This window comes from Vulpes vulpes, chromosome 12 (assembly GCF_048418805.1).
Source record: "Vulpes vulpes isolate BD-2025 chromosome 12, VulVul3, whole genome shotgun sequence".
In the NCBI taxonomy this organism is placed as follows: Eukaryota; Metazoa; Chordata; class Mammalia; order Carnivora; family Canidae; genus Vulpes; species Vulpes vulpes.
In genome coordinates this window covers 94,992,872-95,018,876 of record NC_132791.1, presented here as the reverse complement: position 1 = coordinate 95,018,876, position 26,005 = coordinate 94,992,872, and the positions used below count along the sequence as shown (strand labels likewise).

At 39.2% G+C, this 26,005-nt stretch overlaps 1 protein-coding gene across 3 annotated transcripts in view; it reads right to left on the bottom strand.

Moving 5' to 3' along the window:
• Window positions 1-26,005, bottom strand: part of F13A1 (coagulation factor XIII A chain) — a 407,954-nt gene that overhangs the window by 44,854 nt on the left and 337,095 nt on the right. For all 3 annotated transcript variants that reach the window (XM_072729187.1, XM_025987488.2, XM_072729186.1), the window contains 3 exons: window positions 22,507-22,681; window positions 19,394-19,532; window positions 170-273 (listed from right to left, as the gene is read on the bottom strand). In XM_072729187.1, coding sequence (XP_072585288.1) covers window positions 170-273; window positions 19,394-19,532; window positions 22,507-22,681 — 418 coding nt within the window. The remainder of the gene's footprint in view (window positions 1-169; window positions 274-19,393; window positions 19,533-22,506; window positions 22,682-26,005) is intronic.

Here is a 26,005-nt window from a genome sequence, read left to right as displayed (position 1 = left end):
GAAATGAAATTAAGCTGATTGACAGGCAGTTAATACTGTACATGTGCCCAGGAAGCATACTTTTGATGTTGGTTTCCAATGGGAGTGTTGCCCACACATCAAATACAATCCTAATTGCAAAACAAAGATGGCAGTGAAATGAGTTCCCTGAGGGAGGATGCAGTTTTACCATCACTGTTTTCCTGGGGGGTGCTGTCCACAGCTTGCCAACCTCCAAATCCAACTGGAAGATCAGGTCTTGTCATCCAGGCCTCATTCCAGCAGTGGTAGTTCCTGAGAAAACACCACCTCAGTAGCATTAATTAAACTTTCTATTCCATTTAGCGCTCCAAGCCATCAAAAGATGGCCAGAATTCTTGTGAATATGCCATCTACAAGTTACTGGAATGGAATAAACCAAACTGAAGACACTGAGAGATATCCTGGACTTGAATTTGTTGGGCAGATACATTCCCTTTGGCACCCTTAGGGAGAAATTTGGTGGCTGGACATTGCTCTTCCTTGCTAATATCAGTTTCAAGGCCACCCAGCACATTAAACAGTTTTGATCTTAACCATCCTCTCCTGCCTAATCAAACAGAAAGTACTATGTGCTAAAAAGGTAAAAAAGAAAAGTTAATTGAAACTGAAATATATGTATCTTTGAATTTCTTTTATATTTATATTTACATTTATGCATATTAGATTTATAAAAAGCAGATCTTTCATAACAATTAAGCAATAAAATGCTTGTGTTTCCAGGCTTAGGCTGTTGCCATAGAAACTATAACATTAACTCCTGACTATAATTGTCTCTAATTTGTGGCAAATTTCCATTTGGTGTCCAACAAGAAGAGAAGGGTGTCAGGGTGATGTCTCTTTACCCTTTATCAAACGTGGGCAACCCACAAGCCGAGGGCCACGCAAAACTTTTCAGAACTTTGCATATGACCCTCGAGGCAAGAGCATGGAATAAAATGTCATCATGAATTGTATTATTATGTCCTTGGAAAGACCTGAAATTATATGACAGTACAGAAACCAATGAGAGCACATTAACCCGCCTGCACTATAGAAAATATTCATATAGCAATAACGATTTAACGGTGGGAGGAGGTAGTTATAGCAGTCTTTGTTTATAGCACTGATGAATTTCAGATCCAACTACCATTCATCCTTTGCCTAAATGTCCTTCAATGTCAGGAATTCGTACATGTTCCCATCTCTGAGTTTGGCTCATCTTTCATTGGCTCAATTCGGAGGAATTAATTTCACTATGTACCCTTTATGCACCAGGCTAAGTGCTGGGGACATGGCAATGACCAACACTTAGGTTTTTGCCCACGAAGACCCTCATGATGTAGGAGGAATAGTGAACAGGTAAATCAATAGTTACAACATTTTATAGGTTTGCTGTGAGGCTTCAACAAGATAATGGGTGTAAAGTACTTAAAATGGTGCCTGGCATGTGGTAAGTGCTAAAAAATATTAAGTCTCAAAGTTTTAAAAATAATTAATAGAAGTGATGCAGTTGAAATCCATTTGTGGTGCAATGGGGTCTCAGTGGGAAAATTCTTCGTATATTAAGAAAAGCTTCACAGCAGAAGTGATATTTGAACTAAGTCCTGAAAGATGTGGGAGTTTAGAAAGTCAACAAGAGAAGTAAGAACAAAATTGTGTGGGCACCAAATAGCCCACACGGTGTGTTTGGGGGACTGCATGCTGTTTGTTACGGCGTGAGGGCAGCATGCTTGCATATTTGTGTGTACGGGGGAAGAGAGATGGCAGGTGAGGGTAGGCAGGGAATCACAAAACTGACAAATATGCACAGTACTTACTGTGTGCCAGGCACTGTTCTAAAATTTTTATGTATATTAGCACATCTGATGTTCCTGTACCCCATTAGAAAGGTACCTCTATTATTGTCTCCAGTTTGCACAGGAGGAAACGGAAACACAGAGAGGTTAAGAATCTTGCATGAGGTCACACAGCTGGTTAGCGATAGAACTCTAGGGCCCGTGCTCTTAAACAATGAGCTATGTTTTAGGGGAGCATGAGACTGAGATCCTTTTATTCCAAATCAAATGATTGAGTTCTATTCTTAGACAAGTTAAATTTGCAAATCTGTCTTAGTGGAAGATAGATGAGGAGGCAGGATGGGCCACAGAGCTGAGTTGACCTCCACCCCCATGGGGAGGACCAGGAACCACTGGTGGGTACAGGCTTGTGGAGGTGAGGGATCTGGATGTGTGAAGACTTTCATATTTCCAGGGATTATGATGGTTCCATTTACCGGGACTTAATGAAGGAACAAGAGAAGATGGTTTGTGTTGGGGAGTGTGTGTTGGGTGGGTGACAAGTTAAATTTTGGGGCTGATGATCTCAAGAGCCAGTGAGAAACCCAGGAGACAAAACCCTAGAGACATTTTAATATACACATGTGACACTCAGGATTGGATGAGTTGCTGGCATCGTGATGGATGGTGGAAGAGAGTGGGAGCAGAGCCGGATGAGGAGAGCTTGGGAACAGAGGGATGCAGTGTAGTTTTCTCCCCTCAGCATGATCAAGGTTGTGAAGGGAAGAAGAGAAGATAAGGCTGTGGCCAGAAGGTAATGCAATGCAGGGAAGAGTAATTTGATTATTTTCACATTAGAAGAGATTGTCATGCTTATGGAGGAAGAACTGATGAACAGGGAGTGGGAATAGAGAATAGAGATATGGAAGCAAAGGAGACTCAACTCCCAAGAATGCAGGAGGATGAGGTTGAGAGTCATATCATGCCTGGGTGTGGTGAGTGAAGCACTGTTTATAGGGAAGGGAAGTATAGGTGTAGATCAGGTTCAAGGTGTGGAGGTGTTGGACAGGAGCATGAGGTTGGCTCCTGCTTGAGAGCCTGTATCTTTGCTCTGAAGCTGGAAGGCAGGTCACTATGAGCTTAAAGATGACTGCTAGGCTCCCTTCAGAACAGTGAAAGTTGCATCATTAGGCAGAGAGATCCAGAAAAACAGCAAGGAAACATTTGCAATCCAAATGGACATAGTCCTGCTTCCTACACAATCCGTGTAGGCAACCTGTGTTTAGCAATTCTGGCTCCGGCTAGGATTTCACTGTTACACTACCACCCTAGATTAATGGGTGCCAGCATCTCCTTATTTAAATTCAAATATCCTGGGCAAGGTTAGCCTTGAATAAAATAAACAAGCATTGCATTTCAGGTCTCAGATAGAGAACCAAGGTTGGGGTTGGGCCTTAGTCAATGGGTGGAAAGCCAATGGCTGGGCTCCCAGGCTCATCGTGAACAGAGTGGGAGGATGCTACCTACCTCCAAAGCCAAGGGCTCTTTTGTTTGTTTGTTTTTAATCATGCCATTCTCTCTGCTCAGGAATGGCCAAGGAAAATGTGTCTTGGGATGCCTGGGTGGCTCAGTGGATGAGCATCTGCCTTTGGCTCAGGGTCTGATTCCGGAGTCTTGGGATCAAGTCCTGCATCAGGCCCCCCACGGGGAACCTGTTTCTCCCTCTGCCTGTGTCTCTGCCTCTCTGTGTCTGTCATGAATAAATAAATAAAATATTTTTAAAAATGTGTCTTGTGCCTCTCATGCCATGAGGGTTCCCTTTTGGCTGGATGTTGAATATTTCTGGGTACACATGCTTGTCTTTTGATTTCAAAGCCTTCTGTGAAAGGGGCTAATATTTAGGGACATTTCTGAATTCCATTTACCACAAGGTTGTCTGCAGTTGGGAAATATATATGCTTCCTGAAAGGTTATTTTAAAGTTTCTTTATGTAGATCTGTCATAGCCTTTCTGTTTTCATCTTATAATTTCATTATGCATTCATGGAAGGAGTGATTCACTTCTGGGGCTCTGTCTTGCTCACCATCAGATTCCCAGTCCTAGAGCTAGCCCTTAGGAAGTGCTGAGGAGGAATTGCTTGATTGATAGGCAAGGACAACTAGAAAGCATAGGATGTATCCAAGGCAGGTATAATTAAACTTTTGTTTGTTTGTTATTAAGATTCATGGTTTTCTATTTTCTCAGCACCTTCATTGAAACCTGACTTGCCCCTATACGATCAAAATGTACAGTGCCACTTTAAAGGTAAAAGAAAGTTATAAACCTTCAAAGTGATCTAGTTGTCTTGTTGCCTCTTTCTAAAGAAGCAGTGTAGAAATTAAAATAAAGCCCCCATTTCACTGAGAAGCTATTTAATCAAGTTGAAAATAACTTTTTTTTTTTTTTTGAGGGAGAATAACGATGGAATGACAAGTGAAGAACACATCTCTGCTTTATGTTACTTTTTGTAGGTTTCCTGCAGTGACAGCTAGTGATTTCTAGAGCTTCTTTCAAGGATGCTAATAACTCAGTAGAACTCATACAAAGGAACCACAGAATCTTCACCAAAGGCAGAGCCTCCCTAGAAAAATGCACCATGCATTGCTGAGCAGGCAAGGCGTCACAGCATTGGTTTGGTTTATCCTTCAATTCAGTAAACCCTTTTCCTTGGAATTTATGTGCAGCATATAACCACACAGATGCAAAGATGAGTACATCCGAATGTTCATCCTTGCATAATTTGCAAGAAGAAATAATCAGAAACAGTCTAACTGTCCAATACATGATTGTTTTGAAACACAAAACAGAATATTATTCAGCCATAAAAATGCAGATCTACATTTATTAGGCAGGATAGAAACTTATGGCATACTAAGTTAAAAATCATACCACAGAACACATACAGCGTATGTGTTCATTGTGTATGTAGGTATGTGTGGAAAGCAGAATTTTAAATGACCTTCACCCTTGTATAATTTCCTTCCCTTGAATGTGGGTGAAACCTATAAACAGGATGGTGTATCACTCCTGTGATTGTTACTTTACATGGCAAAGAGGATTTTGCACATGTAATTAAGATAATTAATCTGTGGACTCTGAGTCAATTAAAAGGGAGCTAGCAAGGTGGAACCTAATCAGGTGGGTCCTTTAAATCTGGGTCTAGTGATTAAGGACAGAGCAAGCTGGAGATTGGAAGCTGCAGAGACATTCTCCTAGTGGCCCTGTAAAAGATGGAAGCTTCCATGAGTTCTACAGCTAGAAGGAACTGAATCCTTGCAAGAATCTAAATGAGTTTTTTTTTAAAGAATTTATTTGTTCATGAGAGACACAGAGAGAGAGGCAGAGACTTAGGCAAAGGGAGAAGCAGGCTCTCCACAGGAGCCCGATGTGGGACTTGATCTGGGGATCTCGGGATCATGACCTGAGCTAAAGGCAGACGCTCAACCACTGAGCCACCCAGGTGTCCCCTAAATGAGTTTTAAAAAGAGCCCTGAACATCAGATGGGGCCACAGCCTCAGCTAACACATTGATAGTTATTATTTGAGGCTCTGAGCAGAGGACCTAGTTAACCTGTTCCGATACTCCCGACCCAGGGAAACTGTCTGATAATAAACTTGTGTTGTTCCAGATTGCTAAGTTTCTGGTAATTTGTTATGCAGCAATAAGGAATGAGTACAATATGCAAAGAGCTATATGAAAGCATACTTAAGGAGATGCTGGAAATGTTCTGAGCAGTTAGAAGATGGGTGACTCTGACTTTTGTATTTTTTCTGCAATGTTTGAAATTTTTGTAATAAACATGAACTAATTTCCACCCCTCTACACACATACGTGGACTATTTTTTTATTAAAAGAAAATAAAGCACAGGTCAAAATTCCCTGGTCTTAACCACTGACTAAGGTCACACCTGGAGTTGCAAGTGCCTGTGGGATGATGGCGAAGTGGACAGAGAACACAGCTGAGATCAGATGGGCTTGGGGGACTGCGTGCTAGGTGTTCAATGACAATAAAGTGGATAATTTAAGCAAGGAGTCCTTTACTGCCTTTAACTTGGCTAACTGCTTAAATGTTCCACAGGGTCATTTCATTTACAATTTGTCCAGGCACGTTTCTTTCCCTAGAAAGAGATGTGGGCTTGTAACCCTGTTTCTGCAGCTTTATTATGGCTCAAGGGAAAAGACAAATAAGATTGAGTGAAAGCCCTCAAGGAGATGTGTTGGACCAACTTCAAGAGTAAACCAAATCTTTAAATTCTTTCATTTTAAAAAGTGGGTAGAAGAAAATTATTTAGCTATCTTGCAAATTGTGTATTGGCAGAAAGTGGAAGAAAGTTACTTAGCTATCTTGCAAATTGTTTGTGAATTGGCAGATGGGGGCAGGCCCACTTCCTGTGCCCTTTTGATATAATCTTAACACAGACAATGCTATTAGTGACCAAAAAGACAGCACACCCTGAAATTGTTGAGCTCTGGCCATTACAATGATAGTGGGCATGGAGTGCGATAGGAGTTGTTGAAAGAAGTGGAGACAAGTTGGTATATTCTTAGGCTTGTCGAGCAAGACATTCCAAAATGGAAATAAAAGCTTGGACCAAGGAAAAAATTGTCAGGAAAGGGAATGAAGCAACATAACAAAAAGGAATTGTCCAGAAAATGGGAGGCATGTGGAGGAATCTTTTATGGAGCTGGGAGCATTACACTACTTAGGAATGTAGCTCTTCATTGTTAGGGGCTGTTGGAAGGCTGAAACCAGGAAGGGGCATTTAAAGTCTCTCTGGGGTCATCAGAGATTAGAGGTCCAATCAGGTGGAGACCAGGCTAACCCCGCTGTGGAAACCAACTGCCCACCTAGAAAAAAGAGAAGTAATGCAGGTGTTTGTTTTTGCCTGTCTTTGCAAGGAGGGGGTCCTCCAATGCTAATTGAGAAATCAGTTTAGGCACAGTCTTCTGTAACATGAGGCACCCCAATGGTGGGGGGTTGAAGACGAGGGATGGGCTGAGAGGGTGTGCCATTATTCCCAAAATGAAACTAGGAGGTGTATTTATGGAAGGGGTGATAATCCAAATAATTAATACATGACTCATCTGGAAGTTGCAGCCAATTAGGAAGGACACTCAGTTGAAATGCTTTATGCTCCTACCAGTACATACTGGATAAATGCCAGTCCAGATGTATCCAATTATATATATTATACCATAGTACCTAAGAAGTTTGTTTCTACTTATAAAGTTTTCTGGGAGTGGTCTTTCCACTCTCTTTTTAAGATTCCAGGTACTGATTTCTTGAATATTTACTGAGAGCATTTTATAGCAGCTTTACTGCAATGATTTTTCTTTTTAATTGGGGGATGATCATGCAGATTTCTTTTTTTCTTCTTTTGGTAGCTTCCCCTCTTTTGATTATCTGTTTTACTTTTATTTTTATTGTGATGCCAGAAAAAGGGGAAGACAGAAAATGAAACTAAGTTTGGCAAAAACAAACCAAACAATCCTTAAAATGCTCAGGAAGTAGATTATACCCATCCATATGAACCACACTTGCCATTACTTCTTAGCAGAAGGTTCTCTGTAACTTTACTGGGTTCCCTGTGTTATGCTCTTTTTGAAAATAAAACCCTGTCCTACTTTACTACTCTCTCTGGAATAGCAAATTAGGAGTTGATATCCTACCTGAAAATGAAGAAAAAAAAATATTTTGAGAATATTTGTCTTGGATGATTCTAATGTATTAAAAATGTCTATAATAAATTCTGGCCAAGTTTATCCATAATTATTGAAGAGATTTAAAAAATATATAGCCAACAGTTTCAATAGGTACCAAAAATCACCATTTTGCATTATAAAGCTATTTATGAGTATAATATTCTAAGGTTGATAGCTCTTAATTATATAGGGTTTTTCTAGACGTCTTATTAATCACCAAAAGAAATTAATACACTCAATATGTGGTGTATATTTTATTAGCTTCTAATTACTTAAAAACTTGCAAATTTTGAATGGTATATATGATGACTCTCAGAGGTAGAACTTAGGATTAACCAAAACATGATATTTTTCTTATTATAGAAAATACCTTAGAGTTTTCTATGTGGTTTATCAGATGGCTCCTACTTTCTTTCCATTATCATTTCCTTAGAGGTATTTGTAGTAACCTCTGATTTTTTTTAACCTCTCAAATTCCCTCTTTGTTTTCTTTCAAGTAGGTCTTGAGTAGAATAGGGACTTTAGGCCCTCTTTGGAGATATGCTTACAGGACTATGTATGATAGGAATGGGAAGAGAGTCTAGTGCAGGGATTTTCAACCTTCAAAAAACAATGCCTCTTCCTAGTTTTAAAATAAGTATAACATCTTTTTATTATATTGAAATCCACTAAAAAAAAAAAAGAAATCCACTGATAGTTTTTTATATACAATTTATAAAAGAGTAATATAATGCCCTATAATGTATAAATGAAATAGAGAAATAAAGGGATATACATAAAATAATATGTTTTGCAAAAGGTATATGTCAGGAAAATGATCCTAGATACTAAAATATTACTACAAAATGTAAAACTGTAGGAGTGTGGTAGACTCCTAATTTGGAATCACTTATGTAGTGGTTAAGAGTGTGCTCTAAGGAAACATTTCTAAAATGACAGAATAAGGACTTCCAAGAAACTGTTCCTTCATAAAAACAATGAGAATGCCAGCAAACATGATCAAAGCCAACTTTTCCAGAACTTTGGGAATGAACTAAAGACAATAATCTGAGGAACACATATTCAACAACAACAGAAGATGGATCTCACTAAGAATAGTGGGCTTTACTGTAGCATTTGATTTTGCCTTATTCCCACTCCCTCTCTCCAAAGCTCCATGGTAGTCATGAAAGCCAACAGCTTCACAACTATGGTATAAAAACTTGCAACTTAGCAACCAATGATGGGGAGAAAATAGGGTCCAGAACTCTCTAAAAGCACCATCTCCAAAGAATTGTCACTAACTTGTCTGGCAGTTCTCTGAAAAGCTCCATTCTCAGGATTTCTTTTTATTCGATTCGGTTCACAATTCACTCTGTGCAAATATCTTTATCCAAAGATTGTTTTTCAAAAATATTTAGAAGCAACTGTCTAACATCACAGCTGCCTTAAGGGGTGACACCAATTGGTGATATTAAAGGCTCCCCCCCAAAAAAACCCTAAAAGGAAAACTTAAGGACTGAGATGCCCATAGAGGACTTTGAACAACTCTGGCATATTCTTGAAAGTCTAGGTGGTCACACACATGTGCAGGGCTGTGAACACACCAAGGAAGACATGAAGAGCGTTCTAATCTCTCACCTCTGACTGACCTTGAGTTACTCTTCAATCAGGAGGTTAAAGCTACAGTAGATTTGAAAGTTTACATTCTCTCAACACACAGAGAACTCCTTGGTAAGGCTGAGGACTTGTTAATTCAAGATATTTAAGGAAATTGCCATCCAACTGTTAACTGACCATTAAGCTAACCCAGCAGAGATTTCAGTGGCCACACATGATAAAAAGTACAGACTTTACAGAATTAGTCCAGGAGAGTCACTAAACAAACAAACAGTAGCAGCAGTAACAGTAACAACACAAACATCTACAACAGACTCTGCAGGAAATCTGATTTATAGTCATCATATTATACTATTTAAAATGTCTAGCACTTTTTTAAAAATGGAAGACACAGAAAGAAACAGAAAAGTATGGCCCATACATATGGAAAAAAACAAAACAAAACAAAATAGTCAACAGAAACTGTTACTAAGGAAGCCAAGACACTGGGTTTACCAGACAAAGATTTTATTTATTTATTTTTATTTTTTTAAAATTTTATTTATTTATTCATGATAGTCACACACACACACACACAGAGAGGCAGAGACACAGGGAGAGGGAGAAGCAGGCTCCATGCAGGGAGCCCGACGTGGGATTCAATCCCGGGTCTCCAGGATCGCGCCCCGGGCCAAAGGCAGGCTGCTAAACTGTTGCGCCACCCAGGGATCCCACCAGACAAAGATTTTAAATCAGTATTATAAAAATGTTCAAATAACTAAAGAAAATCATGTGAATGATGTCTAATCAAATAGAAGACATCAATGACAATATAACAATTATGAAAAGGAATCAAACAGAAATTCTGGACCTGAAACCTATAAAAGCTAGAGTGAAAAATTCAAAATTCATGAGTGGGTCTCAAAAGCAGATTTGAGTAGACACAAAGAAGAATTAGTGAACTTTAAGATAAGTCAATTGAAATGACCAGTCTGAATAACAGAAGAAAAAATGTGAAGAAAAATGAACAGAGCCCCAGAGACATGTGGGATACCATCAAGTATACCAACATATTCATAGAGAAGGTCCCCGAAAGAAAGGAAAGCAAGAAAGGAGCAGAAAGAATATTTGAAAAAATAACTAAAACCCTTCCAAATTTGATGAGACATTAATATATACATCTGAGAAAAAAGCATAAACTAAAAGCGATATACATACACTGAAGTACCTTGAGTCAAACTGTCAAAAGCTGAAAACAGAGAGAATCTTTAATATAGTATGAGAAAAGTGATTCATTATGTACAGGAGTTCATCAATAGGATTAAAACTGACTACTCATCAGAAACCATGAAAGCTAGAAGCTAGTGGGATGATGTATTCAAATTGCTGAAAGGAAAAGTTAAGTAAGAACTGTAGATCGAGCAAAACTACTCTTCACAAAAGAAGGCAAAAACAAGGAAATAGGCAAAACAGTATAAATGTGTATTTGTTTGAATTCTTTTCCCCTCTGATTTTAAAGACAACTCGATAAAGCAGTAATTATAATACTGTGTTGATGGGCTTATAATGTAGAAAGATGCAATCTGAATTACAATAACAGAACAAAAGGCAAGGGGGAATGGGACAATGTTTTTGTATGCCTTTGAAACTAATTGGTATTAATTTGAACTAAGTTGTTTCAAATCATGGTTTTAAATTATAATCCCCAGGGAAACTACTAAGAAAAAACTGAAAAATATGGTGTCAAAAGAAACAGAAAAAGAATTAAAATAGTATACTATAAAAAATAGTTTTACACAAAGTAAGAAAGTAATGGAGGAAGAGGGGAAGAGAAAAGACATACTGCATATAAAAAGGAAATAGCAAAATTGCAGATATCAGCTCTAGTTATCAGTAATTACATTAAACATTTGTGGACTAAACACTAAAATCAAAAGGCAGAGATTGGCAGGATGAATAACAAAACTCATTGTTGTATCCAAGAGATACACTTTATAATCAAAGATATAAATAGGTTGAAAGTAAAAACGATGGAAAAACATTAACTGTGCAAATAGAACCAAAAGATAACTGGAACAGCTATATTTATATCAGACAAAATAGACTTTATGACAAATATTGTTACTAGAGATGAAGAATAACATTTTATAATGATTAAAGGGTAATGCTATTAGGAAAACAACAATCATTAACATATTTGCATCTAGGAAGAGAGCCTCAAGATACACAAAAGGCAAAACTGACAAAATTGAAGAGAAAATAGATAATTTAACAATTCAACCCAGAGGTGGGGAGCAGAAGATAAGCAAAATGGGTGAAAGGGGTCAAAAGATACAAACTTACAGTTACTTCAAAGTTGGTAGGTGAGATATTAAAAGTCCTCATCTCTCTCTCTCTCTCTCTCTCTGTCTCTCTCTCTCTGTCTGTCTGTCTGTCTCTCTCTCTTACACACACACACACACACACACACACACACAAATTTTGGAACTGTGTATGGCAACGAATATTAGCTAAAATTACTGTGATGATTATTTTGCAATATATACAATCATTATGTTGTACACCAGAAACTAATATGTCAATTATACCTCAATAAAAACAAGCAAAACAAAAATAACTTAACAAATAAAAGTTGGAGACTTCAATACTGCACTTTCAGTAATGAACAGAACAAGCAGGTGGAAGATTACCAAGGAAATAGAAGACTAGAACAACACAATAAACCAACCAGACCTAATGGGTATCTATAAAATATTCCACCCAACGACAACAAAATACACATCTCTCAAGGGGAAATGGAACATTCTTTGGAATAGGCCATATGCTAGGCCATAAAACAATTCTTAATATTTGATCCATTAACATTTAATCTAATTGCTGATAAGCAGGACTTACATCGGCCATTTTGCAAATTCCTTGCTATACGTATTGTGTTTTTTTTTTTTTTCTTTCTTTCTCTATTCTCATTACTTCCTTACTTTGGGTAAAAAGATATTTTCTAATACACCATTTTAATTCTTTTTCTGTTTTTTTTTTTTCACGATATGTCTTTCCTTAGTGGTTTCTCTGGGGATTATAATTAGCATTCTGATCAATACCAACTTATTTTCAATTGCATACAAAAACTTTGTTCCATTCCCCTTGTCCTTTGTGCTATTATTGTAATTCAATTTGCATCTTTCTATATTATAAGCCCAGCAACACAATTTTATAATTACTGATATGTGAATTATATTTAATTAATGTGTTACAAAAAATGTGAGCTCTAGGATCAACCCCCTTGGGTCTGTAGTTCAGGCTCTCACACTTATTGGCAGGTGACCATGGTTAGATTACTTTGTGCCTCAGTTTCTTCATTTATAAATGAGGACAATAATAGCAATTACCCTAACAGGTTGTTAAAGAGGTAAAATGAGTTACTGCACGTTACCCGCTTAGATTAGGACCTGGCATAATGAAAGCATTCCATAAGCATGAACTATTTTTATTCTTTGGAGGTAGCAAATAACTTTTTCCATCCCTTCTTCAAGACTCTGGTATAGATTCAGAGTATATATGCTTAGTTGTCTAGTGCAGAGCTCATGATCTTGTTCTAGAGATTTCCTCAAAAACAATTTGGCTGACAATAATGTGGTTAACAAGATAATCTACTTGAAAAGAAGTATCTCTGGTAGGTGTTCAGAACTGGTAAGCTGGATGTACCACAGGTTAATTTTACAAACCCTTAAGCATCTTTAAACCATTTGGTTTATATTTAGAAAATTTTCTCTTTTTTTACTTGGAATTCATTTTTGTATAATTCTTTTTTGCACATATAGTGATTAAAACTTAGTATAATTTAAGAACATGAAAGTCCAACTAGTTGGAGTATAGTGAGTATCTAAAGCAAGGTATGAGATAGATCCACCTAAGTTTCAAAAACATGCCTACAATGGTCAAATCCCTATGCTGAGTGCAGAGACTAATGAGAATTAGGATCAGTATTATACCTAGTGCTGGCTCCCAAGTGTAAAGGTTATTTAATTTCTGTTCTAAAATTTACTTCAAAAGAGCTTTGTTCATGGATTGAAGACTATCCATTACAGCAGAGTTTTTTGCATTTGGAGTGAAAAAAATAAAACAGTAACAACTGTACTCTTTTTAACAAGTACTGAAAGAAGTTGGAATTTTTTTTAAAAGGACCAGATACACTGAGGTCAGGAATTACAACTACAAAATTTTTCTGTGGTGTGTGATTTTTGTTTTTGTTTGTTTGTTTTTTTTTCCTTGTGAGCTGATGTAAAGTCAGTTTGCAAAGCAACACCTATATGTGAGTGGGTGGATCCTAGCTGGCCCTGTGCAGGTGAGCAGGTCTTCAAACAGGGCAGGTAGTAGAACATGCTGCTTATGGAAGAAAAGGCCTTATTGGAAGAACAGTGAAATTTATTAAAAATTTTTTGGGAGCTAGAAATGACCCTCGAGCTCATTAAGACCAAACTCATACATTTGCATGTGAGAAAATTATGGTCCAGAGAAATCAAGCAACTTGCCCAATGTGACCCAGCTAATTAGTGGCAGAGCTAATCATATTGCCTTGCACCATGGAGAGAGAGGGGGAGGACAAAATTTCAAGAACAGTTTGACTTGATTTGGTGTTTTTCCATGATGCCCTGGGAAAAACAAAATAAAACTGTGATTACTTTCCACTTGGATCACTGACTAATTCAACATTGAGTTGAAACTGATAAATACAAATTTGCTAGTTCACAATTGTTTTAAAAAATTAAATTATAAAAGCCAATTTAATCAACCCTACTTAATTTTAAATGAAAAGGCAATAAAAGGAAATAAAGACTTGCTAATTGTTGCAGTATTAGCCCTTTCTTACAATTATCTTTGGTATCACATAAAATGTTTAAAGCTCTGAGTTAGGATGTTTTCTACATCTGCCAATTGGCTCATCAACCAGAATTTGAGAAGCTGACCAGTCAGCTATGGGCCTGGGTGTACACATATCTGTTCAGCCCCCTTAGTCCTCTAAGACAAACCCACCCCTTGCTCTCTTAGTTTCAGAGAGTTCAACAGACAACAGTGTTCCAGATTCCCCTTGGAGCCAATAGCTTTCTAGATCCTCTGACTCCTTTTAGTCCAGCTTCTAAGTCTCTTCCTCCTATGCCCCTTTCCATCCTGCTCACATCCCTAGAGAAGTTGTTCATCTCCTGACAATGGAGCTTCAAGTGGGGTGGGCAGAAGCGTGTGTCATTTGTGCCCTTGGGATTAGACAGTGCCTAGAGGGTAGAGAAGTAGGAGAGGTGGTGATAGGTGGAGAGCAGGGATGCACCCTCACCCCTAAACAATATTAACTTTGCCTGCTCCTCATTGAATTAACAGCCTGGGGGGCATTAGTTCCTTTAGGAAGGTGGGCAAGAGCCAGATGTTCTTGATGGTGCAAAGGAAGGAGGTGGCAAGGGGCTGGAAGGTGAGTTAGAACGAGTTTTGATATTCAACAACTGTGGTCATAAGATTACAGGCTAACTCTGCATGAGCTTTCATTCTTTCCTGCCATGTCCTTAGAGCAGATTGATCTCTGGTTGTCTAATCTCAATGCTTTTGACTCTTATAGACATACCCCTGAGTTTCATCTGTGGGTCAAAGTCATTTCCTAGGCATTCCATCTGTGAACAGCACAACCAGAAGATTGCAGGGGGGATAATGGCTTTGAGTCCACGGCTACTTCCCATGTGAACAGCCTTTCCCTTTGCTCCCTGGGACTTAGGATGGAAGCCCCTTCCCTTCATCCCCATGCCCCCTGGCTCATGTTACAGTCCATCCTATATTTTTTATAGAGTTCTGCATCTGGTTGTGTCACCCACGAACATTGGATCAAGCTCCCCAAGGGTGGTGACTCTAATTTCTCTTTGAATCCTTAGCATCTGGTATTTGGATATATTAGTGCACAATAGTGTTTGTTAAATAGATTACATGACATTTAGTCAGTTAAATGAGCATCAAAAATGTCTTCCAACCAATTCCATTTATGAAGTCCTTGCTCTATGCTCTGTACCCTGTTACATGCTGGCAAAACAAAGGAAAATAAATTAGATCATACACTGCTTTCCCCTATGGGGGTTGCAGTCTGGTGGGGGCCAGCCAAGAGGTGGGCTTAGTGCTTTCACCCAGAATCATCAAATCTGACTACATCCTCTCTAGCAAAAAGGACACAGGATAATGCTTTCATTTAGAAGAGACTTTCAAGTGAAATACCTTCAAGACACTAATAAGTGCCACCAACTCTTAAAATTGTTTCCATTTCCACTGTGATAGTCACATAATGAGGTGAGCTCTTTCGAGGGGAGGCCAAACTGTCGGTTTACTCCTGCACATTGGGGTGAGCCATGTTCCTTCTCAATGAGCCCTCGTATCCCTATTCACTGTTTGCACTATAGCTAAACATTGTGCAAGCATTTTCATTAAACTGTCTGCAGTGATTCATAGATGCCTTCCTCCAGAGGTTGCACATAATTCAAAATCCATTGGCACATGAGAGGCAGGCAGCTTAAATTGCCCCTTGAAGGATATGTTACCTTGGGTTGGTCCACTCAGAATTTCATTTGCTACAGTGAGGTCCAATTACTCTGCCCAGCTGTACCTTCTAAGGTTCCTTGGCCCCTCCTTCTCCTGAATCGCTAAGAAGACTCTTCCCTCTATGGATATTAAGGGTGGATACTCCGTAAAATTGCTGCTCCCTGCAAGGTGAGGCACTCTGAGGGGAAATCCACAACGGAGGGAACTGAGGTGCCAAACCAGGAAGCAGGCACATAAGCAGTTAGCCCTCCTCCATGGTCTGTGGTGCTAAGGGGAAAAGAGGGTATGGGCTGAAATCCACCCTTTGTCCCCCTTAGCTTTGGGGAGTGTTGAGCATCATATGCCCTCAAAAGCATTCTTGCATGTTCATTCTCTCTGAATCCTTCTTACTGGCTTACTTCTGCATTGGCCATGCTGGACTTGGCTGAGTCAAGGGGAGGACAACGCCCTGGGTCACAGAGACTCAGCTGGACAAATTAATTCACCACTAATTATGTACCATACAGGATACCTCAGTGTTAAAGAGATGGTAGAGGCACAAGACAAAGAAACCAAGAAGTCATTCTGGTTGCCTTTAGAAAGAGAGGAGGAGCCAGGGCAGGGAGGGCAGGAGCCACGCACAAACCAGGAGGGAGTTGGGGAGAGTCTGCCTGTCTGGAGCCTGTGCAGGAAAGTGAGTCTGGGGGCTTGGGGAAGGCCACTTGCTCCTGAGACCCCTTCTAGGAAATTCATTAGGCTGTGTTTTGCCAGCCATGTTGTAGTGGCCTCTCAATGATCAACTGATGCCCACCAAATCACCTCAGCCCTCCTTGCCCTCAGCTTCTGTCAGCCTTCTCCCTTGCTCACCAACCTATAGCTCAGACAGCTCTTGCTTCTTGCTGGTGGCCACTACTAATCTGATCTGATTAGTAGGCACCAAGGAACACTCCCTCTGGGCCCAGCACTATGGTAAATACTTTACCTGTATGACCTCATTTAATTGTTACAGCTACCCCATCAGGGAATGGGTTGCCCTCACTCTACTGAACAAGAAGCTCAGAGAAGTCATTTTCTCAAGGTCACACAGCGAGTCACTGTCTAAGCCAGAGCTTGTGCGGAGGTGCAGTGGTGGTGACCATGTACCAAAAGATGTGTCTAGGGAAAGTCTCCACCAGCTTTCTCAGTCAGGGGGGATCCTAGAAGTTCTTTTGGTTTTATGGAACATCTTTAGTTTGTAGGGTCCACTAGTATTTGCTCTGGGGTGTGTGTGGTGAATACACAAATTTCTGCTTTTGTTTTAAAAATAACCCAAATGTATAGAAATGGCACAGTCATCTGAGGATATGGGACACCCCTCTTTTCCCTGACTGCTACAATGTGCTTAGGTTGATGGCAACATATTGCCTCCAAGCAATTCCAGCTGTGTGGCTAATAATGAAGGCAATAATGACAGCTAACATTCATTAGGCACCTGTTATGCTCAGCTCTGGGCTGAGTGAACTAGGAAATTGTCACCTCTACTTTAGAGGAGGAAAGAGGCACAGAGAGGTTGTGCCTTGCCCAAGGTCACACAGATGCTCAGTGGCAGAGCTAGGCTTTGGACTCAAACCTGATGGAGCCCTTGGGTCAGACATGTGCCAAGTTGGGTTCACATCAGCTTGTTAGACATCAGTCATCATCTATTGAAAACCCACTCAGGCACCAAGCAAGGGGAGGGAAAAGGAGCTTCCAACAGTGGTCTGATGATGGAGGACAAATGAGGCTCCCAGACCAGGGAACTTGGTCCCAGAGTGATGGGGCAACTGTGGAAGGCAATGAGGGAGCAAAGATTGACAGGGACAGAGAAAGCAATTCAGAGTAGGAAACTGAAAAACAAGAGGGTTACCAAGAGCAAGATCTATCAGCTTCACAATTTGGTATCAATTTTGTTTGGGGCTTCATGGGGTTATTTGTTAGGGTGCCCTTGGGGACTCATGGTGGAAGCATGGAGAAAAGAGGCATAATTTCGAACTGCAGTTGGCTCCAAAGGCATTGCATGTGTGTGTGTGTGTGTGTGTGTGTGTCTCTCTCTCTCTCTCTCTCTCTCTGTGTGTGTGTGTGTGTAAGGAAAGGTACACAATACAGAATACCAAATAATTCTCATTTGCCATTTTTGACTGTCATGACAAGCTTTTGGGGTGGCTATTTTCGTCTGTTTTTGTCATTCCATATACATGCAGGGCTGCTATACTGCTATTCCAAGGGCTTAAATGATGCTTTAAATTGCTGTTCAATTTACAGAGGGGAGGTTTGGTCTTGTCCGTACTCTCTTGCTTGTCATTGCTCAGCTTATTCCCTTCAAATGAACTGCGCTATTTTTTATTCATAGTAGCATTCTGCTACTAGTTCCCTGATTTCCTTTTTTCCACATCCTCCAATGAGCGTTTACCAGTACTGGCAAGTTAATACTGCTCTTACAACTGTGATCCATTTCTGTAACACAGGGGAGTTAAGACACTTCTAACTTTTAATTTCTCTTAAAATGAGCTTGTAACTTCCTCCCATCCCCATTTGGATGCTCTTGCAACTGACAGTGTTTTAGCTTTATTACTTATAAAGAACATCCATAGGAGACACATTTTTATTCCAACTAGTTCAATGTGTGGCAATTTCCCCCCATACCTACCTTCATAAATAACCTTTACCTTTGGATTTTTAGAATATTGTTCTGGACTGACTGGGTCCCATGGACAAAGGAAATTTCTTTGGGATCTTAAACTCCACATAGCCAGCTTGTGATGCAGCTGCTCAGGGCAGTATAAGAACTATGTGGTTGGTATTAGTGACAATTTCAACTTTATTCCCATTGCTATCCCTGTTTAAAAGATGGAGTCACAAATCACAGAGAACCACATCTTTATATTCAAAGAGCAATTTCAAGGATGGCTTGGTGGGTCAGTTGGTTGAGCATCTGACTCTTGAATTTTGGTTCAAGTCGTGACCGTCTCACAACCTTGGGGGTTGTGAGATCGAGCCCCAGGTCAGGCTCTACGCTTAGCGGGGAGTCTGCTTGAGATTTTCTCTCTCTCTGCCTCTTCCCTCAGTTGAATGCTCTCTCTCAAATATAAATAAGTAAATCTTAAAAAGAAAAAAAAAAGAGCAATCCCATACTGCAAGGCAAAAAATAATGTGGTTAAGGGTCAGAATCACTTTGATTTTATTCTCAGCTTATCAGATATCTGACCTTGAGCAAATTACTTTAATCCCCTCTGGGCTTCAGTTTCCTCCTCTGTAAGTGGAGATACTAATAAGCACCCACATGATACAGCTGTTAAAAGAATAAGATGTGATCATTTACACACAGACACTGGTACACAGTAAGTGCTTAATAAATGCTAGCTATATTACTCCTATAGTCTTGACATAGAGAATGCTCGGCTCCCCTATCTCTGCCATTCACCAATAATATTCTTATACTAGAGAGGAACTAGTACGGGCTCTAGCCTAAAGGCATAGCTAAAACTATGACCTTTTTGGTGGCTGCTGTTGTAATGCAATGATCGATCTTCATTACTAGAAACGCAAACTGCCAGTTCAGTAACATTTCTCATTCATTTGCTAAAAACAATCTTTCCCAATCAGACATTTCTGCCTATGGTATTGAATAGTCCTTAAAATAGAAGGGAAAGAAACATTAGAGCCAGTCTGTCTTGTGGTAAATGTGTAATGTCACTTTAATTTGATATCAGCAAGTGCCCTTGTAAATCAAACTCACCACACTGAATCCTTGGTGAGTTTGGAGTTCACGTTCCCATCTTCTTCCAGGAAGATGTCCATTTGCAAGTTGGCATCATTGTCATGGGCTGAGAAGTAATTGGTAATGACTCTTGCTGGTATCCCAAGGCATCGCAAAACTGCAGGAAAGGACAGACCATAACTAAGCTCATCACCAAAATTTAATAAATACATAGTGAACAATTCCTTCTCATAAGGGGCTTCCTTCTTGAACAATAAGGAAAGCCCTTTTGCACATGTTATCCTCAAATGTCCCATACTGAAGAAGGGGGACTATTGTCAAAGTTCAGGACTATGGAGAGAAGAAACCTTGCTGTGTGATCATTCAGAATAAATAGAATAAAAGGAATAAAATCCCAATAATGAGGTTCTAATTGTTTAGTTGCTAATCATACAATCATTAATATAGTATTGATTTAGTCCATCTAATGGGACTATGTTCCTGAAAATAAAATTTTAAAAAAACTCAGCTAGATTTTATTTATTTATTGGAGAGACAGAGAGAGCACAAGCAAGAGGAGGAGCAAAAGGGGAAGAAGGACAAGCAGCCTCTCCACTGAGTGGGGCCTGTTGTGGGACTTAATCTCAGGACACTGAGTTCATGACCTGAGCTGTAGTCAGACCAGGCACCCTGAAGAAAGACAAATACCATATGATTTCACTCCTATGTGGAATTTAAGAAATGAAACAGATGAACATCGGGGAAGGGAAGGAAAAATAAGATGAAAATTGAGAGAGAGGCAATTCATAAGAGACGCTGGACTCTAGGAAATAAACTGAAGTTTGCTGGAGGGGAAAGGGGTACGGGGAAAGAAAAATTGGGTGATGGGCATTAAGGAGGGCAGTTGACATAATGAGTACTGGATGTTTTATGCAACTGCTGATTCACTAAATTCTACCTCTAATAAAAAAAAAATTTAACTGGAAAAAAAATCTCAGCTAATAGGAAGTTACAACAGAGGTCCTCAGTGGAGTTTGCTCTCCTGGCTGGAACTTGCTCTCGTGACACTTGGTGGAGGGTGACACTACAGATTCATTTTAATTGCTAGATAATAAATTACCTGGATGCATCTCTTGCCATATGTACCTATTGATTAAACTCAATCCAAATGCCCTCTCTGGCTCCCAGGATGCCAGACATCAGGGCTCATTGAAAATAATTCAGCTGACAATTTTAAGATTAATGGCTTGGCTTGCCTTTTTTTCTCAGAGTAGTTTAGCATTTTTAACCAAAAGCAATCCACTTCCTTCAATAGAACAACCTTGGAAGTCCAAACTCAAGTCTGGTAGCATTCAAGTGTCCTCACTAACTGATTTAATCTTAATACCCCGAACAAAAATGATGGCAGCCACCACCTCCTTCCTACTTCCCTCTTCTTATATTGATTCACAGACCATTCAAGTCACAGCTTTACCAGTAAGATGATTGGCACTCTAGCTCTATTTCTGGCTTATCACTAATTCACAGAATCAGACTCATTCCAGACTTTGCCCAACTCATAATTTTAAGACAGATGAAGCCTGACACTGGGCCACCAATGCCTCCTTCCTCCCAACTTCTCTCTTAGGGTTTATTCTTACCATGATTTCCTTCACATTGTGTTTCTGTCTTTTCTTAGCTTACCACCAAAGCCTGTTTTCAAGAACAGATCTAATGACACTTTCATACAAAAAGCATAAATAGATTGAAAGTGTTCACTATTTTATCTGGTTCTAAGCCCTAAAGAATTACACTGGGGTCTTGAAATTGTAGGCAGCAGGAAAACACAAGGCAGAGGATCTTTTCTGTTTTCCTGGAAGTATTTCCTAAGAGTGGCTGCTCCTATTGAGCATCCTCTATATAGTCTGGGTTTGAGGGAGGGGGAGCTACCTCTAATCGTTAGCCCATCAAGAAGTTCAGCTTCTATCTAGGACCTCAGAGACTGGCACTCTAGGAAACTGGTATACTGGCCTTTACTACTCTCAGGAAATATATTCCTTTGTCTTTGGGTACCCAAATGGCTAAGAAAATAGTCTTACTCAGTTTAACACCACAGAAAAACAAAAAGCACAATACAAGACCTACAATTTCTTCCCACTTGGATCACTGACTAATCTTGGACTATCACACTTTGAGCTAAAACTGAGAGGCTTCATGATCATTTATAAAAAATGACCTCATCCTGGCTTCCAGCCTCCAACCCCTCCTTGATTTTCTGATTAAAAGAAAAATGCTAACTAGGTAAAACATTCTTTATTAAAGAGCAAGCAGAAGGGACACTTCAACTTGAGCTTAATGTTTTTTCCAAGGCTGTAGAAATGGCAACTGAATGAAAATCATTACCAATGATGAAGACATACTGAAATAAATGTATTTTTAAAAATATTCACTGAATTAACAATAATATTGTCTAGGCCTAGCCTGGCAAATGGCATTTCAAAAAATGATGCATGAAGCTAAAGAGAATAATTCTGTTCCCATATGTTTTCCTCTATAGATTAGATGTTGCGTAGATTAAAAACCAGAAGGGAAAGTGGGGAGTAAAGATTGTTCATTAAGTTCTGATATCTAATTGCTCAGAGGCATTGAGATTCCCATGTAAAAATGGAGATGAAACCACCTGTCACAATCCCTCCCACAGCTAGGGTAAAAATTAAGTGCATATATTTATAAAACTCAGTGGTAAACAATAAGCTAATAAACATTTATAACACTTCAATTACAAATAAGCAGTATGTATCTTTTATTATTTTAAAATTTGTTAACTTAATCTTTTAAAAATGTGGATGGATTACTGAAAAGAAAACGGTGTATCCTTTCCCTCACATAATTTCTTGGCCCCTGGAACCCCCATTTCTCTGGGTGTTGAATGATGGATTATGTAGGAAGTAGTCCATCATTCTTTCTATAATGATTCTGCAGTCAAAGAGAAACTATGAGCATATTTGGCCCAGTACAATTTAATTATGCATTGACTACATCCCAGAATAGCCATCTATAAATTCTAGAGAGCTAACAGGGGTTGCTAGGTCTCTTTGACAGTTTATAGATAAAATGTCTTGAAGTAAAATTCCCTTTACATTAAAAAAAATGTAACTCAATTGGCTACTTACATGTGTTAAAGACACCAGCAAAAACCCAGCACTGACCATACCGGACTGGACTCTTAGTACTCTGGTATTCCAACAGAATGTCAACGCTTCCAGTCCAGGCTGATGGGGGGACACCATATGCATAGATATTGTCCCAGGATCCAACAAGGACACCTTCATCGTCTTTGGCATTAACCTAAATGAGACCATGAGTGGTAAGAAGGAACAAAGAACACTTAGAAGAGTTCACTCCTACTTTGACATCAAGCAAGCTAAGGCATCCAGTGCCTTCCAAATGTCCTACATGATAAAAACAATTCTACTACTGTTCCATTCACTGGTGTGTTGTCAGGGAAAGTGACACAATAACTACCTGTGCAAGAGAAAACTAAATAACCAAGATTGCCTCTCAAATAACATATTATTGTAGTTAAGGTAGTGTTGGATAGCTGCCAAGAGGAGTTGTAATGTCTTCTCTACATAGTTAGGGAAAGATATGCAAGGGACCCTTGGTCTGGTTGGAGTAGTGAGCGAAAGAGAAAGAGCACTTGTGAAAGAGGACAGCCCAAGTAGGGATCAAATAGGGATCTTGCTTTTGTGGAAGGATAGTTCAAAACTGACACATGAAAAAAGATGTATAGGTAGAATGGGGGAGTCCAAAGTCTCATGGTCTAGTGAATTTTGACTTTTTTTAAAAGGATTTTTTAAAAAAATATTTTATTTATTTATTCATGAGAGACACACAGAAAGAGGCGGAGACACAGGCAGAGGGAGAAGCAGGCTCCATGCAGGGAGCCCGACATGGAACTCCATCCTGGGTCTCCAGGATCACGCCCTGGGCTGAAGGCAGCACTAAACTGCTGAGCCACCAGGGCTCCCCGCGAATTTTGACTTGATGGTGAATTACACACTCTTTTACAAACTGAAAAAGTAAACAGATGTCATAGGAACCATTAAGATTTAATAAGAAATTAGATTTCCATGGATACCTTACAAAGTTTGTTTTAAACAAATTGCGTTAAAAAAGTATTTCCTTTATGATTGTTTAAGGTGGTAAGGTCTTGTAGTTTTGTTAAAAGATATCTCCACTTACAGGAAGGGCCTGGGTATTATTGTGTAAATATGGGGTAGACTTAAAAATGGCAATCTTGAATATTTGGGAAAATCTTGCTACATACTCAGACCACAGTCTTCTGGTACCAGCAGAGCTCAAGTGCAGGAGCAAAGACCTCTTGAGTATAGCCATTGAAAAGGCTAAGAGGTAAGCATTTCAAGTCATCAGTTTTGGAGGAAGCACTACTGAATCTTACCTCTCTTGGTGTAACTTTCATCATGTTTAATTATACTTCGAATATTATCTAGGAAAGGAGCAGCGGGAGCTTTTCCAAAACTGGTGCCACTTCAACAATGTGTATATACTGACATGACTTGTCATGTTTAGAGTTCTGATCCTCAAAGCATGGTCTATGGACCAGCAATAGTGGCATCCCCTGGGAACTTGTTAGAAATACAGAATCTCAGTCCTTGCCACAGACCTACTGAATCAGAGTTAGTCTGCATTTTAATAAAATCATGGGATGTTTTCTGTGCATGTTAATTTGAGAGGCATAGGTTTAGTCTATGCCAAGAAGACATTAGTAAGCAACGTGAAACATATGATTGAAGCAGGTGTGTTTGGATTATGAAAACCATAGAAGATATATTACAATATGGGAGCTTTATGTGTTCACTGCCTTGCAAATTAACAGCTCAGTCTAAACACTTGCCCAGACCTCAATCTTAGGCTTGCTGAGTTTAGTTGTATAGAAGTCTATTCTTTCCCACTGGGTCATGAACTCATTGAGAATAGAGATTTTTTAAAAATCTATGTCTTTTTTACTTCTAGCAAGTATGGGCAAAGAGCAGATGTTCAATAGTGGTTAAATAATCACTTGTATATTCAGCAAACATATAGGTATTATATATCTGAATAGATATTAGACTTTCTTCCTGGGGAGATATGAACAGGAAACCAACCAAGTGGAAGTAAATGTTTACTAATGTTAAGACAGAAAGATGTACAGGTACGATGGAAGCCCAAAGGAAGTGGTTATCAGTTTCATCAGGTTGGAAGGCAGTGATGGCAGTAGGCTGAATAGAGGAAATTACATGAAAGCTAGGTCTTGAGCAGTTGAGGGCCAGACAAGGCCATCTACATAGTAGAAACAGTTTGAACAAATGCTTGGTGTAATGAAACAATATGGCAGGTTCAGGGACTTGCTAGGATATCATGTAAGTAGACCATATTGGATGAAATAGAGAATATCAAAAGAAAACACTTAAAATGTGTAAACACCTTCTACTGAGAATGACAAACCCTCCACTGAAATATGCACTAGTACTGAGTTGCATTTCCCAAAGAGGGTCCTTCTGGAAAATGTTCTTTAAGTCACCATTCAATTTGATTTAGACATACTATCCCTCCCCTCTTGATTCTGTCCATTCAGGCTAAAGTAAAGGTAACTACTCAGTTGATTTGTTTAATGTAGAAAAAGTAATTCTTTGGAGATTTCTGAAGGGCCTTGTTCAGCTAATTGCAAACTCATGCCTTTGATGTAAACTTCAACTTTATGCTGTAAGTCTATGAAATGAGTGGAGTGCAACAGGATTTAGTCAACCATTTTGGCTCTATATTTTTCACTAATATTTCTTACAGTTGCATTGGTTACTTTAAATTCTTTATTTGTTATAATGAAGTCTGAAGAGTGCCTTGGTAGGTTATGATGTGATTTGGTCTTTGTGGATAGGTAGATTCAAGTTGAACTCACAACACCATTTCCTTATCCTTATCATTGGGAAATAGAATAAAGCCTATGAATTTCAGAGGTAAAAGTTCCTAAACTATGGATTTAATGACAATTCTCAAACAGATAGCCATTAACTAGAGGACTATTAATAGCATCTGGCTGACCTCAGTCAGCTAAGGGGAAGAATTAAAAAACAAAACAAAAAACAAAAAACAAAACAAAACAAAAACCCTCTCTCCTCTATGGACCTTTTAATTGTTAATGCTGAGCTGTTTCCCTATTGCTAGATAAATCACAACTCTCATTTATTAGCATTTGGTTGGATTAGCTACTGTTTTCTAATTAGAATATTGATTTCTGAGGGGTCCAGACACAGAAAGAAGTAAGTCTTTAGTGGCATATATAAAGGGTTTAAGTAGTATCCCCCTCCCTAGACAACACAGATATATTTGGAGGACATTTCAAGGGCATGAATTCTTTTTTTATGCCACAATGGGCTGTTTTAATACCCTGTCATGAACTCAGAGTTTGACCAGTGTCAGAATAAAATGTCTTGGACTCACATCATTGATGGTCTAGGAGACAAAGTTGCTTACGACTTTGGACAGGGAGCATTATTCAACCACATTAAGGCTGCACTACATTGTTTTACCATAATTAACCTACGATATGGGGAAAGTAAAGAACTAGTCCCCATAAAAGTCATTATCAGCAACCTCAGTGGCATAACATAA